The sequence below is a fragment of the Pygoscelis adeliae genome, unplaced genomic scaffold (assembly GCF_000699105.1).
Source record: "Pygoscelis adeliae isolate BGI_AS28 unplaced genomic scaffold, ASM69910v1 Scaffold25, whole genome shotgun sequence".
In the NCBI taxonomy this organism is placed as follows: domain Eukaryota; kingdom Metazoa; phylum Chordata; class Aves; order Sphenisciformes; family Spheniscidae; genus Pygoscelis; species Pygoscelis adeliae.
Genome location: NW_008824808.1, coordinates 776,870 through 796,406, shown reverse-complemented (window position 1 = coordinate 796,406; position 19,537 = coordinate 776,870). Strand labels below are relative to the sequence as shown.

The window sequence follows — 19,537 nt, the reverse complement described above, 5'->3', positions numbered from 1 at the left end:
AAACACATGAATAAAAATAGAGTAAGCTTTTTTTAATGTTTCCTTTCTTAATACTTTCCTTCCTATTTGGCATTTCTCCTTTTGGTAATCAAGCCTAAAACATAATCCAGGATAATGGGAAGTTGACCGTGAGAATCATTCCAAAAGTAATAGTCCAGAAGTTGCAGTATTTGAAAATCATGACCCACCACCACCTGGGAATATTCTAAATGGGAATCTTTTCGGATTAGTAACCTCACATGTCCCATGAACAACTTTGGTACAACATAGTAAATTAACAGATCATCTAAGCTTGGAGAAACAGATCTACTTTCCTAACAATATGTATCCAGAATCCCTTAAGCCTCCAACGCATTGTTAGATAATCTGTCTGAAAGCTGTGCTATATTTATCACTTGATTCAATGCTGTCTTAAGATCCTACCAGTCAATTTGCTAATTTGATGGTGTTAGTTTAATTTGAGATAAACATTAGTAATGCGAGAACATAAACTGAAACACCCTCAAATTAATTAACCCCAACTTAAACACAGTGAGGCATGAAAACAAAGCGTCACATTCGATGTAAGTCAGCAGGGGGGCAGAAACAATATCCCATCCCACAGGGACAGGATGGTGCCATTTATAGTAACTTCAGAAAAAGGGGTAAGGAAGTTGTAAGTGATCCCTGCAAGAAACTAACTACAGTTAGCTAAAAGTTGCTTTATGCTCAAAAGGGTAACAGGTTTACATCCCTAGAGCAGAGGACTGCACTTCTTCATTGCAATTCTGGGTTTAGACATACACCTATTTTCACACATCATTTCCAGCAGCATGTGCCAGCTGTCACCCACTTGGAAAGAAAGAGGAAAAGTGTTTTAGGAAAAAATGATGTATGAATTTATTTCGAAATCTCCAAATGAGAGACAAAGAAATGTATATGGTATAAATCGATGTGAATATAAAAGAATAAGATACGTTTTGTATAATATAGAATCTGCCATATGATGTGGAAAGCTAAACTTATATTCACAGTTTTTCACAGGAGTCTGCTATGTGTATCTAAACAAAAGCAATGTCCTTTTTTGATACAGAATGACCTCAGTTGGTGGGATCCTAGCTCACCAGGGGCTACATAACCAGACTGCATCAAAAAAAATGGACAAATTATTAGTTTAAGGGAAAAAAATGGATTAGCTGTTGGCCACAATGTGGTGCAGAAAATGCTGATGAAATACAATTACAGGACTGCTGCAGCTGGGTTGTTTTGTGAAGAAGAAACATGAAGTGGCATATAGACAATTTAAATCAAACAGTTACTAAAATCATTTTTACATCATCATGCTGGCACCAGGCCGACTGCTAGCATACAGGCATAAATTACCTAGGGGAATTATGTTCAGAAGTTTCAATGTTATCCATAATAATGGGAAGTTTGGCAGAAACAGGCCTATTTTCCCTTCATAAACCTACATTTGATCAGAGATGGCACTAAACATTCACCCATAAATACGATCTTTGCTATTTCACGCTGTAACATGGCAAGGGGGTACTGAACAAAAACAAAGAGGTACAGAAAAGTATGCAGAAAAGCATGTTTACCATATCTACTTATTTCTATTCACCTGGAAACAAACCATACAATTAATTCTTTGGGTTAAAATTCAGTATCAAGTTTCTTTAAATCAGCACAGTCATTTACTTAAAAGATAATCTATAAAGAGCCTGATGAAATAAAATCTGGGTTAAAATCACTAGTCAAATACAGAAAAGGAATTCCTTCATTCCTTTATTTTCACATACCTTGAGTGGTATTTTAATGAGTAAGCTGCAGCCAGGAAGCCACCTAGGTTGTGTCCAAGTAAAATCATCTTTTCTAACCCTACCTCCTTTCTCCATTCTTCTATGGATTCCACAAACTGATTTTCTGCTTCCCGAGCATCAGTGTCAAAGTGTGGTCTACTGCTACGTCCAAATCCCAAGAGGTCAAAAGCATGAACGGTCCTGTTCTCACAGAGATCTTCAAAATTGAGAGCCCACAGTCCAACACCTCCTCCAAACCCATGCAGGAGAACAAGCGGAGTTTTATGTGAAAGGTCCGGAGAGAATGTCAGTGTCCATATTTTATTTCCATTAGATATATACACATATCGTTTATTGTATGTGCTTGCAATACCTGAAGAAAGAATGGGAAAAAATGACGTTGCTAGACATGCCTGATAAAATATGAAGTACATTCTACGGAAACCACTGTTTTAAATAGGAGCTCCCTTTCAAAGGAGAGAGCCTACAAACAAATATCTAAGTAACGGAACAATGAAAATCTAATTCTAAACCTGTTTATTTCATCACAGTGTAAAAGCTATATTTAAAAACTTCTTTGTTTATGTTTAATGTAAATTTATAGAAAATCTAGTTATATCTACAAATCTTCTTAAAACCCAAAGACTTACATTTTAGCATTTTGTCCTCAGCCTCTTTAAGGTGTAGCAGTGATGTGGGACACCAGGCAGGAAGCCAGCTGAATAACCATCCTAACCTACAACAGCACAAAAATTTCTTGAGCAAGATGGTCATTTTTGCACCATTTGATGCTTTCAAGACATTTCTTTTGCTGCTCTTCATAAAAGAACCCATGTAAATTACACGCCATGCAGGACAGGAGTGCGCAGTGGGAGGGAATTCACTTTCTCCTGACTTTTATAAAGTGGTGTCCTTATCAGGGGCGTTCTTCAAACAGCAGGCTGTTTCTCCACTGTGTGTTCCTTATCAGAGCATACTAATCTATCTCCATCAGAGCAGCCTTCTTCCGAGAACCTGGAGACATCAGCCCTCACGCTGACCCGACAAGCCTGGCAGGATATATAACACAATTATTGGGGTTTCCAGCCTCCTCTCAAGTTCCCTTGGAAGTCTGCCTGCACACACATTACCCTGCATGAACCTAGTATTTCCAAAAGGCAATAAACCATGTGCTCGCCAGCCTAACCTGAACTGATTCATACACTAGATAAATTTAAAAAGTGAAAAATAAGCAGCTTTATTCTAGCAAAGCAAAAAACTAGGGCCTTCATTACCAACTTCGAAACAAAGTGCCAGAGGAAAACAAAACAGCAATTTCAATTCCCCCAACAGAAGCTGCTTTTCCAGCTGTCAGTTACCATCTTGGTAGTACTAATTTGACCCTGAGAGCAGGGGGAATGACTCAGCTAGCAGCATCGCCTCACCGACAGTGCTTCAAAAGACACAGCGATTGAGTACAGCTCTTCCTGGGTGCTAATTTATCCCTTGTTTTCAAGATGGAATCCTCTTTTTCCCCCTCTCACCTGTTTTTGAAGTGGCTCAGACTATCAGTGCAAAGGCTGCTACTGTAGGACCCCAGACCATTCCTCACAGGGAAAAGGATAAGGTCACCAAATTCACAAACTTACTTTCTTTAGCACTTTTTTCCTACACTGAACTGCTTTCCAGTTAGTTATGGTATTTTCAGGACTAAATGCTGCAAGTATTAGTTGTACAACGATTAATGTTAAAAGACTATAAGGTTACTAATGTCCAATTTTTCAGAGTGTACACAACACATCGATAACAAGTTACAGACCTGGTCCCCCAAGTTCTTTACCCAAAGGACCTTGCCGCCACCTTTTTAAGGGGCTGAGCTACTCCAGCTGCATAGCTACTTGAGTTTATAATGCAGCATGGAAGGTTTTCTGGGGATGCACAATGCAATCACAAGCAGCACTGTTCAGATTCGTAGAAACATATTAGGGGATATCAAGAAAAAAAACCCCCAAACCATACCTGATCAAAAAGGATTAATCATCCAATCACCCATGCCCATTGCTATTCAGTATTATTTACTCCTCTGAGAAACACACTAATGTCTGGCTGTTCTGTAAATAACCTTCCTAAACCACCAGACCATGCGAATGGTTATAATGGTGTATGGAGGGACTGGGAAGGGATGGTTGCATGTCCTTCCATACCATGTCCTCATGCAATCTAAGAAATGAAGGAACTCAGCATCTTACAGGAATGGGCATCCAAGTGTTTTGCTTCCACATTAATCTATGCATTTATTTAAAAGTAAGATTTTTAAGAGGTTAAAGCTGGCACCAGCCAGAAGCAATTTCACCAGCAAATAACTGTGAAATCTGAGTTTAACAATATCACTAATTGTATCCAATGTTATGAAGTACTCTGATAAATTATTAAACAATAGGTATGTCACCACCCTTCTGAGCCAAACTTTCTGCTAGTTATATGCTCAACTAGGCATTTTCATTCATAACTTTTAGGTCAGAAGCACAAACCCCAGTCACTATTTCCCCCAAGCCAAAACTATATGAAATGTTTCTTCTCGGCAAAACCACTGATTTAGCAAAGAAACTTCTTTAAAGATATACATAATATTTTTTTTCCTACAGAAACGTATAGCTGCAACCCGTCAACAGGAAGACACTGCACAGATATGGCCACAATGAAATAAAAATTAAATCTACAGTTCACAGTCCCAGAATTTTATTTCCCAGTCTTAGGGAGACACCTGGATACTCAGGAAAAATATTTAGCAAATTGTATCAGAATGGGAAAGTTGTAACATAGATGCCCACTCTTTCTTTTGTTAGTTATCAGTACTGTTTATAAATACTGAGATTTTCATTCAGAAGAGACATCATAAACACATAGCTTGACAAATACAGTCAGCAAGCTGAAACACTTAAAATAAAAATTATGTTTGCAATCCAGTCATTCTGTACTTGCTGAATTAAAAGAGCAAGTGAAGAAGGCTTTCTGTCAGAAAAAGTGATCACTTTCTAGAAAAGTTATTTTAGAAAGAAAATATTTAGTTACCTATATTCAAAACTCAATCCTTTGGTTCCCCCTCCCCCTTCCAAAAATGATTTACCACATTGCTAGATGTTTTCCACATGTGGAGAACAATCAGCTCTTTAATCTACTTGAACCATTTCTCTGATAGCAGACTAGAGTGTGGCTCTATCATTTCTTTTGTACATCTATGCTAAATGTGTCTTCTAAATACACACAAGAATGTCAATATCTTACATGGCCTATCATTTTTGTTTCTGTGATAAAGAGTTAAAAGAACTATGTAATGTCAAAAAAGAAGCAATGGACCTTTCAAGACATTGTGCTCACCAGCAATGGAGATAAGATATGAAAGAAAACTGAAGACTTCAGCAGTAGTTTCACATTGTAAGTGAGCTACCCACTGCCAGAAGAGGCAGATCCCACTCTGCTCTCATCACCCACCACTTCCCAGACACTCCGTTTTCTTTTTGTAAAAAGAAAGATGGAAACCCAACAGTGGAATCTTGTATTTTGAGGAGTTAAGAAATCCATTGGGCTTAGCTGCTTGCTATATCAAAAAGCGTGAAATAAATCTGGCAACTGAGAGCCCAAATTTCCATCATTTTTATACTGATTGTACACATGGGCATTACATGTCAAATTACCAAGGCACATAACTAGTGGGATTTAACCTGTATATTTGTTTGTAGCCATGCAGTAACATAAACCAGTGTGCACATCCATGCTAAAATAAGCAATAATCAGTAGGACAGAGCATGCCACAGGATGCTTCCTCGCATCTCCTATTTGGGGTCAGTTACACTTTTCACAGCCACCTGAAAAAGTTTGGAGTACTGGAGGCTGGAAAAATCAGAGGCCAGCAGGTAGGGGGCTGCTGACCTGCCGGGCGTTCAAAGAAGTCACTCTCTCTGCCAACAGACCTCCACGCTTCTTGTAACACATCTGGGGCAGGAGACCAGAAGGTAAGGGAAAGCCCCAGAGACACCCACTTAATGGCCTTAGATATGAAGAAAGTCAAGGTGACTAGAGCGAGGCTGGAAGATTAGCGAGACCATCAGTAGCCTATACTGACGACCAAACACAGTAATAAATAATGAAAACAAAAGAGGCAGAGGCACAGACATCTGACAACGTGGAGCTGCAACCGCTATGCTCAGGGGCCAAGCCGCCAGCCAGGACCTAGCACGTTGGCTGGTTGGAGCAAGTGTCCTGTTTCCCTGGGTCCAAGCATAAGAAAGTATAAAAATAAATATAAATAAATAAATACTTTAAAATAAATAATGATTACTATCTTTAGACATCTAAGGAGTAAAGAATAATTGAATATTGTGTAAAATGTAACTAAGGATAACACTGCTTTTCCTTAGCTTCTTGAATGTTAATTTGAATCAAGAACTTGCTGTCTCAGCACAGCTTAAATTGCCCGAGGGTAACTTTCAAAAGAACTGAGAATCAAGTAGAGGCAGAGGCATAGTGAACCTGACCCACCCATCTGCCCCCACTAATTACGTCAAATTGGATGAAGAACATGGCAAATAGGTAACTCAGCTACTACCATTCTGTCAGCTAGATTAATCCTATTTAGCTTGGTAAGAATTGATTACATGCAAGACAACTGATGGATCTGTAGCCAGTTACAAATTTGACATACTCCACAAAAAGCTTGTGAAAGCTTAGATAATACTGAAGAATTGAAAACATCTATTGTAACACTGAGGTATGCACTCAAACGGCTGAATAATCTATCTGATTTCTGGCTTGTAATGTGGATTTAAAAAAGTGAAGCTCTACCATATAAAGATGTTCAACGAATGTTCAGCAGTAGTTGCTCATAACTATCTAGGAGATATAAATGTACATACATGGAGCTCATTCTCTCACTTTTCAAGCTTACAATTTACTTACTCACATGAGAGTTATATGAATGCATGGCTTACAAGATATATTAAGCTTAAAATCATTCAACAGAAGTTATTTTCCCACGTACACCACCATTGTAGAGATAGCTGTAATAATCTATGCAAAGCCTGTGTGGCCAAAAAGCAAAACAAAAAACCTGTAAGCAACAGAACTCCATTAAATCAGAGTAAATGAAAGCAATGCCATTTGCTACATGATGATTTATCAAAAATTGCTGACCCACCGAGACAGGACATGCAGAGATCTTTCTACAATACTGAATATAAAAATCGGCTTAGTTAAAAATAATTTTCAAGTTAGCAAGGTAACCAAAACTCCCAATATAGACCAAGAAACAGGTGCTGAAACATGCATCCGTGACAAGTGTGGAGAGTGGACTTTCCAGTCATGAAGATTATTTGGACTTAAAAATGGTATCAGCAGGGAAGCCAGAGCTCAGGGTATACAACAGTTACACAGTAACTCACAAGCAAAGGATTACAGGCACGTAACTGAATGCACGAGCAACAGAGCTGCATATCTGTTTTTGTCTTGCTCTCAGCAAATGAACATATTTAATATTTTTAATTGAATTTGTTAAGACAATGTGGCAACTACCAAGGTTTAGCTAGGGAACAAGCTCAAAAACTTAAAAAACTGAAACGCTGAGTGAATTCACTGGTAAACCATTTCAAGCTTTACCCTTTACCCTTAAATCTTATTAGAACCAAGCTGATTTTTCAAAAACCCTAACCCTCTCCTCTCCTGACTCTCAGAATTAATTCCAGCTATTTATGAGGAAGGAAACAAAATCAAATTAACGCAGAGGATTTGTTGTACTGTTTCTGCCCAGCACCAAGAAGAATGGCATTGCGATTTTCAGGGCCATCTGGCTGGCATGGCAGTTATGAACAACCATCAATTCGACCTAGCCCCAAATTAAGAGAATCTTCCACTATAACAGAAAAACAAGGGTATGCTAATGGAAAGACAGCTCAGACTCTCCCATCTTGTTTCCGCATAAAGTATTTGTGAAGTACTGTGCTAGCAAAGGAATTCAGAACTGCCAATGTGTTGAAATCTAAATATGATGAGCATCATAAGGCTTACTCAGATTCTAAGGTCTCATGTAACCCCATCACATAAAAACATTTAAGCATCATACGTCAATGAAACCAGTCATATATTTAAGTGTTCTCCTGAATTGAGGTTAGAGTACTCAGCGTTTTAGCAAAACAAACCCTAAAATACTTAAATATTATCATTAATCCATAAGCAGCACTCACAAGAGATCAATAATTAAAAGAATGGAGCAACCACCCGCAGGGAAAAGCACCTCACTCAGCCCTTTCAATTGTTATAGAAATACTAAGAATGGGCAAAACAGAAGGAATGAAAAGGAGCATCAGGTATTCATAATGGGGAAAGAGGTCAACATATCAAATTTAGGGCAAAGTGCCAATTTAAAAAGTAAAACTGTTTTACTGTAATGCTCTAAGAACACTCCATAGTTAACACAGGATTTTGTATGGATGGATGCTTAAGTGAAATGACTAGAGGTACCCTTTTACCCTTTTCATTATCATCTTTTTTTCTCCCCCCCCCCCCCCTTTTTTTTTTTTTAAGAGGAACAGTAGAAATAAGTCTGTTTACTGAATGTTTTCTGCATTTTCCTCAGCATCAGCAGCAGTCTACAAAAAAACCTAAGAGGTAAGTAGGATGTGGTTTCTTCCATCATCAACACGACCAAGTTTTCAGAGCAAATTCTACTTTTCTTTACAAAATTTCAAGTTTACAGGTAATAACCTGAAACAATACAAAGCAAAAGAAACAGTCAAGGATGACACAATCAAATAGGACTTTGTGTGTCAATATGTCAGAGAAAAGTAGCAGGTTTACATCTGGCTAATTTATGTCCAAGACAGAGTTAAGTTATAATGAACTTTTCCTTTCCCATTTCATTAATTTAATGGCCTGCAACACCAGAATACCGAGTGTGGTTTACATGACTGATTATGGCAAGAATTAATGCTTCTTTATTAACATTTACCAGCAACACTACCATTACAAAAAATCTACTATTTAAGTAAAGAAAAATATTTTTCTTTCCAGCATTCCCTATACCCAAGTTCCATCTTGTTCTCTACTTACTCCCAGGAGAATTTCTCTTGAATGTAGGTTGTTTAACAAATCACTGGGGAAAAAAAGTACTTTGGAGAAAAATGCAATAAACCTATTTCAAACTAGTGTGTGAAAGAACAAGAAAACATGTTTCTAAAACTCCAGTAAATTGAAGAGTAAACTTGAGGAGATACAGAAGTGGCAACTATTTTCAACTCAAGAAGGTTTTAAAATTATTATATATTGGAATTGTGTATCTCTGAATCAAATTTGATAACCTTTTTCTGTTTGGTAACACAATACTAAATGACTAATAGTGATAAGTTTAAAACACTTAAGGTAGTAGCACTAAAATTAGGATGTCACTTAATCATTGTGGATTTAATTTTATGAATAGGTTCAAGTTCTCCTATATGGTTTCAGACAAGCCAGCAGTCTCTTTAGCATTTCAACAACTGTAATAATTTAAAATCCAAGAAAATTACACATTCAAGCTTGGTACTAGTTTAAAGCAGAAATCTTGCTATGAGAGGGAAAAGTTGGGGTGGAGAAAGTTTTAATGTAAAGAAGTAAATAAAATACATTCCTAAAGACCAAGATAAATGCTCCTTCTGTTCAAAGAATATAAGAATGTAACGGTGAGATTTTATTAATTATAAAATGAAGAAAAAACTATAAAGCAAAGCACATTTAATTGAAAATGGCAGAATGCATTACTGGTTAGCATGAAAGAGGACTCAGATTTCCTAATTAAATTTGGAAAGTTTAGGAATTAGAAAGATATGTTTATCATGTGAAAGCAACACGCTCTGCATGAAACTGAGAACAAGATGCAGCTAATAAATATATATTAGACTCAAACCTTTGACAGAAGTAGTTGACTGCAGTTAATATTCAGTGTTAGTCTGTTAAGTAAAGGAACGTCAATCTTTAAAATTAGAAAGATAAAACACACAGAGAAGCCCGTGTGTTAATCCAACTCTGAGAAGCACCCTACTCCTTTTTAGTCCTGCTGGTGTCATTATGCAGTAAACTGGGTGATGTAATGCCTGAATCTCAGGCCATCCTCACTACCAGCAGATCAGATCAGATCTAAAAGCTTATTATTCCCTCCATTTTGCCAATTCATCTATTTCGTGGCTGCTCTCTCTATCAGATTTGTGAAATGAATCAGCTTTAAAAGAAACTATGTTTTAAACCAGATAATTACGGAGACCCAGCTACAGAGAAGCCAAACAGTTAACCAGCAGACCTATGGGCTAACAAAGTGGAAAAAAAGACTAGCGAGGCAAGGTGGAGGACAGCAAGCTTTCAAGTCAGAGCTGCCACTGACAGACAGTAACATATAATCATGACCTCAGCCAGTCTGGATTTAACTGGGCAGGGATGTCTCAGGAACAAGGCTCAGGATACGGTTTCATGAGAACTTTAAGAGCGTAACCAATTTTAGGAGTCCTTGTACTACTTCATTCCTGTCCCCAAAGTGCAGCATGTTCTCTAGCGCTTCAGTTTTCTGAGAGTAATGAATACAGTCAGAGTCACTCAAGCATACACAATCTATGTACAGTAACTGTTACTGCAAAGGCTGTATATCCAGGGGCAGAGCTTCTGCATGTACAGTAGAAGTCAGATGTAGTAACCACAACAATTTGAATGAGATGTTCCTAGGACAAAAATCTGGCAGTTGCAGACAAACATCAGGAGAAGAAAAATATTCCATGTTCCACTTCATAATCATTGCATGAAAAGACCAAAAATGTTGTAATCCTCGGGGAAAGACCTTGAGGAGCATACTAAAGAGGCAAGACCCAGAAGCAAGAATTAGGAATATGGTATGGGAACAAAAAACCTCAATCCTTTAACAAATGTCTGTTTACCATTTTCATGAGGTGACAAAGAGACGTATGAAATTGCTGTGAATGGATTAAAAAGGAAACCAATTTTTTCCCCCGGATGACATTATAACCCTGCCTATGAAGTTCTGTTTAGATGAGTTTCAAGCCAAGATGTTCTATGCAATTAGATGTTGTGAAACTCTTGGATACTTCAGTAACATTAAAATAGAATGTTTTGAAAACCTCTGCATAATATTTCTAGGAAGTGTAATGTACATCAGCCGCATTCCAACAAAAAGCCCATGATAGGTTATTGCAGAATATTGCTACACTAGGTCAGAGGTAAAAACAATGCATTCCTCATGTACTTACTGCATCTTGAACTCTGTATTCAGAACATTCAACAGCAGTATTAATGTAAAAATTCAGAAGCAAATTTTATTACTGTCTATTTATATTAACAGTGCTATACAGGACTATCACTTATCAAAATTAACCTGAGAATGTAAATAGTGAATGTGAATCCATAACCAATGAGCATTTCCCGGGTATTTTAGTGGTATTGAAGTTTACCGTGTTATTTAAATTCATTTGAGCAACCTGAGCATTCAGGCAGCGGAGACGACCTATAATTTTGCTCCCTCCCATGCTGAACCTCGGACATAGGTATGCCTTGCTGTATACCTTGCATCATTGCAGCCCCCTCCCCATTTTCTCCTCCGTCTCCCAGTATTGCTTTTCTTTTTTTTTTAATCCCTATGTATCCTTTTTATATGTTTTTGTCATTTCTTCCATCCCCTTTCTACCTGTACTCAAAGGTGTCCATTTCAGGGCATGTGCTTTTTCAGTACATACCACAAGAATGAAGTTCATCCGTGGACTGCCACCCAACCCTGCAACCTGTAATGCTCATACTGCTTACAAAGTAGCTGTGTTAACGCCCAATGCAAGAAACCGTCGAGCGCGCGTGCAATAATGAAGAAACCATGCGTGTGGTCACACAGCTATTGCTTATTCCTATTACCGTTCACCGTTATACAGGTTCCAAATCTACAAACAAGGGCAGTGTCCTACCGTCCTTCAAAACGTCACAAAGTCTTCTCCACAATCAGGTTAAAGTCAGGCCACAAACATGCTACGGAGCAGAGAGCTAATTAATTCTAACAAGCTTTCAGAAACACTGTTCCTCCCTAACTTACAACATACTCTCTAACATACAGGCATTTCCCCTTAAAACTTTGCGGTCCACTAACTGCTAATAGTAACCAGCTAAGCAAGCCTTTGGTTATTCCCTTCCATCTCTTCTAAGGACCCATTATTTTATATTTTAATTTAAAAGCTAAAATCGAACACATTAGAGAAAAATCACATTAGCAACCACAGACCAGGTATGAAAGAACACAGAATAGAGATAAAGATGCAGAGGAGAGGAAAGGGAGGAGCTGCACAGTCCCACTAAAACTACTCAACCTTGTGACGGAGATCACGTGTGTAACACACAGGTTAGGTGCCACTGAGGACCTACATCCCTCTGCCTCCTCCACAGCAAACTCACATCTCACAGAACTTGGCATTGCCACAGCTGTTAAGTGTTTTTACAAAAAACACATTGCATTAAGAATTTGTGAAGAAAAGCCTAATTAAAACAAAGAAAATGAAAATTTCCTCTTGGTGCCCTTCAGATGTTAAATAACTTTCTACTACTTTAATTTCATTCATCCACCTACTGATGTACTCCCGCTGCCCTTCAGATAACCCATAATCTCAACCTTGCTTAAACCTTATTTGTCAGCCTTCTCATACCTACCATGACAGAGACCCGCATTTCAGACCGTCCCTGAGTTCCATCAAACGGGACAAGAACAAAACACATGTGTAACAGGCACCTCTCACAAATCTGCACCATTGCCCACCCACACTCTACCCCGCTTATCTTTTGTTTATATTCCGTAGTGTATTGTGCACATTTAGATCACAACTTAAATAGGAGATGGATGTTTTCATTTTTCCATAAGGAGCCACATAAGAACACAGATAAAAGACTATCTAAAGCACATGATTATTTCCCTTAGCTCCAAACACACTATACACAAACCCCACTTGTACTTGAGTGTGAATACACACTGAAGATGGGGTTGTTTCACTGCAGATCATTAGAACAGCTTCTACGCTGTGTTCCTTTATCATAGTCACCTACGGTGACTAACAGTTACCTATGTCAAACTTCAAGAACTGGTATTCAACATTTTGGGCTACCTAGCCTCATCACCACTTCTTGGAAAACCTAAGAAGTGCACAACCCTTTTCATAACAGACTGTTTTGTGTACACACCTACACTACAAATGCTTTAGATGTCAAGGAAGTCTAAGTAGTCTTAAAAATAGGTAAGAAGTTAAATGGGTCTAAAAAGTCATTGCATCAAATGTCCCCTTATGGAAAGGTACGATATAATTAATAAGCCTTTAGTGTCAGTATGACACTTACTGAAGGTAATCAAGAAAAAAAATTCTACAATAGTCTGCTAGCACTAACCCACCCCATTTCTTTTTTTTTCTCCTCATTGCAGTACCCTTCTCTTCCTCACTTCAATATGAGTGGACCTTCTCAATGCAATAGGCGCTCTTGCATCTTTTGTTACAGAACGCATTTTTACGCCTATATCTTCCCCTCCTTTCTGTAGTCTCCTATGATCCTGAGTTTTCTATTACAACTCATTCAGAGCACCTTTCTCCTCTGCCATTTCCCACCGTGTTTTCTTGGTGTCACTTAAAATCCTCCTCTTTTACCCTCTTAACCTTATTCCAGACTGACCTCATTCCCTTACACAGCTTCACTGACTCACAAATCTCTCTTCTCCACTGACCTCTCTCCTGCTCTTCAGCTTCTCATCTGGATCTTTCAGAGCCAATGCAAACGCAGACACCTTTCCTCCCATGCCCTCTTCTCTCTGGCTGTCAATACAAATCATGCACAAAAACTTATCCTGAAAGAATGCCAGAGTTGCAAGTAAATACTCAAAAGTCATGAAACATGAGAATCAAAATTTCCTCAACAAGCAATCTTAATAAACTACTATATAAGAGGGAAGAGAAAATATCCTTTAATAATTTATCAGTTGGGAAAGTAGTTCAGATTCTCCCATAAAAGTTCAGAAAAGTCAGAGATCCTCCTGGCACAGACACTGTCCCTTTTGGAGGGGTAGGTCTCTAACTGGGCCTACCAGCTCCCTAGCAGGTTCTAAAAAACTTTGAATATACCCATATGCATGCAATACTGGCTAAAGTTTGCATTCTCCAATGACCCACAGTCACCAACACTATGGTAACCCCACAGCTAGTTGCCCCCTGGACTTATGACTCCACTTTAATTTCCACTGGGGCTACAACCCCCCTCACTCACAGGTACCCTAATCCTACTTTGACAACTTTTGTAGTAGAGTCTTTGCTTGATACTTGGAAAGCTTCCACTTGATCCACACGATTAGTAGCAGACTTTCTAATGATGCCTCTTTAACCTGCCTTACCCCCACCAGTAACATCCTAAATGTAAATTAAAAGCTACTACATAATTACTATCTTCCTCCCTCTGCTTCTCACATTCTTCTTTAAAGACTTGAGCCAGCTGGCTGATAAATCTAGTCAGATTTTTTTTTTTATGGGGGATTTCTGTCATAGCAGATGACTTGGCCAGGTAATCACTGAAGGAGAGCAGGATCTTCTACGGGAGACAGTAGGCCAGACACCTAAAGCATCTGTTCTCTAGTGATGCTATCCATAAAAATTTATGTCCATCTACTGCATACACGAAGCGTGAAGCACACATAGCATGGGATCACCTGCACGCCCAGTGGTGGCAGTGGAAACCACACACTTGAATGCTGCTTCACTGAAGGCGGCAACCAGCGTTTCCACAGGCCACTGGAAAGGAGCAACTGAGAGGGTGCCCTGCCACCCAAAGAGAGGGGGAGACCTCCACAGCTCGCTGGAGCACATCGGTGTGGCCTTTCCTCCTATCGTCTAACATAAGAACACGTTTCAGAAAGAGTGGAGGAGAAAAACCTCTCAGCCTAGACCTGTGCATCCTGTGGCATTCAAACCTCTAGATGCCTTAGGATGTTTCCTAAGGCAGTCTCCCTTAGGAACCATAAAGAACTACAAAGAACTATCTGAAAAATCACAAAGGTTATTTGCTGAATCATAAATGAAATGTATGGGATTCTCTAATTTTACTTGGTTTGTTTTTAAACTGTGGAAGGAAGTCCAGGGGCCCAACTGTCACCTCATGAACAGATCTTGACCAGGGCTGTGGTCCTTCGGTGACTCCTTGCCAGCAATTCTGTCATCTAATTTCCTGCTAAGCTGAGGGAGCTTGATAAGTGGTAGGTAAATGTATAAACGGGTCTACCTGAAATCTAAAAATCCCCTTCACAAAGGTAAGTACGTCACATATAACCATGGAGGACCAGTGTGAAATGCGTGAAGCAAATGAAAAGAATTAACAAATAGGGAACTCTTCTCTGAATCGCTGTCCTAAGCCTAAGTCAAAGAATACCCATAAGCAAGGAGATCCAAAGAGTAGTCAAAACCAAGTAAGAAGAGCTGAACAGATCATCTACTTCTATATACTCACTGCATTATTTTTTTTAACCTTTTTCCATAGTTTGCCTATGGTTGCCAGATGGGAAAAGCTGAACATTACTGACCTATCTCCTATAGTGTTTAATCAAGTCTCTCACAGGGGCATTTCGATGAGATTCTTCCTTGTCCAGGAACAGGGCCACGACCACACTGCCATGACCATCTTTCTTCTGCCACTGGAACAAGAAGATAGCCCCTATTATATTTTGCCATCTTTCCCGCTCTCCCTTGAGTCTATGTTGGGGGAGGAAATCTTCCTGATCACCACAGACTTTCCCTTCCCAAATTCATACAAGGACAGGAAAACTGTTTGAAACAATCCTGTAAATGCCTGAAAACCTGCTCATACATATACTTTCAGATGAGCACTCAAATGTAATGCAAAAGGCATTAAGCACCAAAGCTATGACTGGCACAACCCTGCCAGTGAAAAAGACAAAATCAGAAAAGAGGAAGGAAACGTCCTTTAACCTTTTCCCACATGTGCTTACCACACTGCACTTATGTCTCACTCGCTCTTTCCAAATGCAAGTTGTAGGTCCCAGACTTACTGTCCATCGCCTGTGCTATAGGAAAGGCCCTTAGAAAGTCTCCTTCCACAAAGAAAAGTAAGCAGGATCCTGCTTTCAGCAGTCTACCCACTGAGTTTGCTTTAAACCCCAGATGATGTATAATGAGCAAAAAAATAAAGTAAAAATTTTGAGCTGAGAGTGTTCCCTCATGCTGCAATATTATGCTTTAACATACCACTATGATATCCCTGTGAACCGTCCTACTAACAGGCAGACATAGGCTCTGTTAAACCTAATAAACTATTCCTCTTTTATTAATCAAACAGCTCACTTCAAAATTATAAAAAGAACTCTGTAATACAAACAAGCTTGAAGGGTAATATGAAAACAATTGTGATTACTGGTGTTGCAGTATGTTTTTACCTGTTACTCCAAGCCATTATTTTATGAGGCTACAGGCCACTTACAAGCAATTTGATGCAGACTCATAAATGCAGATCCCTTAAAATTTTTGTTTTAAAGAAAGCTATTCCACTTATCTCAGAGGGTGAAAAACCCAGCATTCTGGTTTTGGGATTTTTTCCGTATATATACGTACATTTAGTAGCTGGTATTACTAGTTATATTACAAGCCATAAGCTAATCCAGAGTGAGTATAAGTGAAATAAATACTGGCAAAAGGCTTATGCTAGGCTATTTGCCTCACAGGCAGACGTCTACATCTAAAACTTATGCACAGAAGGTCCGAGGCTGTGAAGGGGTTTGGAAATCGTTAGCAGGGGACACGTTAACCAAGCAATCCCTTCCATGATGAAGACCAAAACATTTATTTAATCTTCTCATTCAAACTTAGGACAATGTCGTGAGTATCTTTCAGCTGAGATCTTCTAGAAAGTAACTGAGCCACTGCTGTTCTGTTTTCACCATGCTTACGCAGTTACCAGATTTCAACAAACTAGGTGTGTTGCATAACAAGTTGAGTCACACTATTTTTTTCGAAGCGATAAAGTAAACTTCGTATTTATTCTTCATATACACCTGTCACTAACAATTTAATCCAGGGTTTTGATGGCATATTGTAACTCCTCCCCTCACTGCCACGGAGTTTTAAATCCAAAAATATTTAACATATTTCACTTATATTGCTTATAAATTTCCCCGGTACCGAGCTTTGCTCAACTTGAAAAGATGAAGAAATGCTCATTTTGACTATTGTTAGAAACAGACCAAGAAAAGCACTAACAACTTGGAGCACAAACATTTCATCAAAGCTAATACACTTTCGGCATTCATGGAAAAGAAGGATGAGATTTTGTTCTTAGAAGTCTTCAGTGAATTGAGGGGCTTACTCCAAAAGATTTCACATCAAATGGCCTAATTGTTCAGAAGGGGGACACTGACAACGTCCTGAAAATCAACCTCCTTTAAAAGCTATTCAGCTGAGTAAACCATGGTGAGGAACTTGTCATAATCCTTTTGAAAATTTAGCCTGCGATTCCTAACCCTATGTCCAGATCATCTAGTGTTACAACCCTGCAATCCTGACAGGCTAATGAAGTTGAGGGCGCTTGGCACCGCCTCAGCAGTACTCAGCAATCCGTGTGATCAAACCAGACAGCTAATAGAGTTTGGGCTAATGCGCTGAATGAACATACAAACAAAACAGGTTGAGGCAGAGCTATTTTAAGACTCTTACTTAGAAAACCCGTAAACCATCAACAAGAGGCTTTACAAGTGAGGTGTATTTTATGAATGTGAACAGGTCAGAAAGAACACAGAGCCAAGAAGGGGACTGTAGTTTCAAATAGGTAACGTTGCAGAAGGCAGGGTGAGGGGGAAGATTATTTTAAAAAGCTATTTTAAGTTTGAGGAAAGGAGGAGAGCACAGAGTTACAGAGTAAATGAAACTGCATAGTGCTTTGAAAGGGAAGCCGTTGAAGTTTATACCTGAAAAGATAATGCTGTGTATATATGGTGGTAAAGGCGTAACAGGGAGTTTGGAAAAGATGGCTAGTCCAGTTCTGGTCAGATTGAGCTGGCAGAGCAGTAAAATATGTAAGATGAAATACCAAAGCCAGAAGTTGGAAAAAGTACTAAAAAGAGAACGAGACTGAGAATGCAGGTAGTTTTGAAAGATAACAGAACAGACACATAACACGACAACACACAAACAGTAACATCCTTGATATGAAGTCATGAATGCGCAGCGTGATTTTCGTGCAAGTAGCTAAAGAATTTTAAGTGGAATTTCTCAAAATAACACAAGACTTAATTATGAGAGAAGGGAGATGGAGAAGAAAAGGCAAGAAATGAGTTTTTGAGGGCCAGGCAATCAGCAATGAGATATAACACCTGATATTAAGGATGGAGAAATAGGAATAATTCGTGTAAACAATGCATACAAAGCACATTTACACATGCGACAGAGGGGATAAAGCACATGTATGACTACAGCACAGCAGGATGTTTCCTGACAGAGTATTTTTTGAACTAGAACCATAAAATATGGAACAAACTGGGAGGTAAGTGACAAACAGACATATTAAGTATGTTTGGTGAGCAGACTCAAAGATAGGATGACTGTATTATTGACTCGTTTATCTCCTACAGTGGGATAAAGGAGAGCAGACAATATATTTAGGGGCAATGGAAGGGTACAAGAACAGGTCTGTAGTGGAAGCTGAAGTGTACGACGAGAAATAAAACATACACTGGAAGATAAGGTATGGGAAGGCATACATGAGTAAAGAATATGTGAATGGAAGATGAACAGACCACTGATCAGTAACTTGATTATTATGGAACCATTTGAATGTACACAGACAAAAGATATAGTGCAGAACTATGTAATTTCAGGCAGAAGAGTGACTAATAGCTATAATGAAGTCATATATCGAGGGTCTGAGTAAGTAGTTACAAGCAAGTATTAGGGATATACGTTAAGGACAGGGGCAGGATAATTTATGTCAGAGGAGTTATTTTGGTAGGTGTGAATGCCTTGGCACAGTGAAAGGAAAGAAGAGGTTAGTAGAGATAGCTGGACATGGGGTAAGCACACAGTACTAGAAAAGGGAAAAGTTAGAGCATCAGCATATAGGTTTACAATTTGAAGATGTGCTCTCACCTCCTACTGGTATCAAGGATTACACAGATGAATGATGATACAGCGGCAGAGAGGCTGACAAGCCTTACTGTCTGCTCTACATCTAAGTAAATGTATAGAACGGATGGAATGAGAAGATAGAATATTTGTATGTACCGGTAAAGTTGTATGGGGCTTTGCACACAAAAGCATGGGGCAGCAATATATACAAGCATGTGCATACTGGACTCCGGGGTGCAAAGGAAGGGTAGATGACAGTAAGTGTGTGTACATATACCAAAGCAAAGAAGATAGCGAAATGTATACATATATATGCAGGCAGGTGTGCAATTACAGCAGCTGGGCCAAGGACTACGAAGCTCGTACGCAGGCGGCGAAGCCTCGGGCACGGCGCTTGCACGGAGCTGGTGGCAGAATCTCCCGGGAGCCCGCCCGCGCGAGGAGGCATCTATAGATACAGGAGGAAGCCATAGCGGGAAGGCGGTTTGTGCGGCAGGAAAAATGGCAGACAGCGTGCCTGTACGCTGAGAGAGCAATGAGGCGACGCAGGAGCGCAGAGGGGCAGGTAGGGCGGCCGCACCGACGGCGCTGCGGGGCAGGGACCCCAGCGGGCTGCTC

General features: G+C 39.3%; 1 protein-coding gene across 1 annotated transcript in view; it reads right to left on the bottom strand.

Moving 5' to 3' along the window:
- Positions 1 to 19,390, bottom strand: part of ABHD5 (abhydrolase domain containing 5) — a 29,781-nt gene extending 10,391 nt beyond the window's left edge. The window contains exons 1-6 of the mRNA XM_009324203.1: positions 19,286 to 19,390; positions 15,403 to 15,480; positions 14,538 to 14,683; positions 13,510 to 13,618; positions 2,432 to 2,597; positions 1,782 to 2,154 (exon numbers count right to left, since the gene is read on the bottom strand). Of these exons, the coding sequence (XP_009322478.1) occupies positions 1,782 to 2,154; positions 2,432 to 2,597; positions 13,510 to 13,618; positions 14,538 to 14,683; positions 15,403 to 15,480; positions 19,286 to 19,390 (977 nt within the window). The remainder of the gene's footprint in view (positions 1 to 1,781; positions 2,155 to 2,431; positions 2,598 to 13,509; positions 13,619 to 14,537; positions 14,684 to 15,402; positions 15,481 to 19,285) is intronic.
- Positions 19,391 to 19,537: the final 147 nt, after the last annotated feature.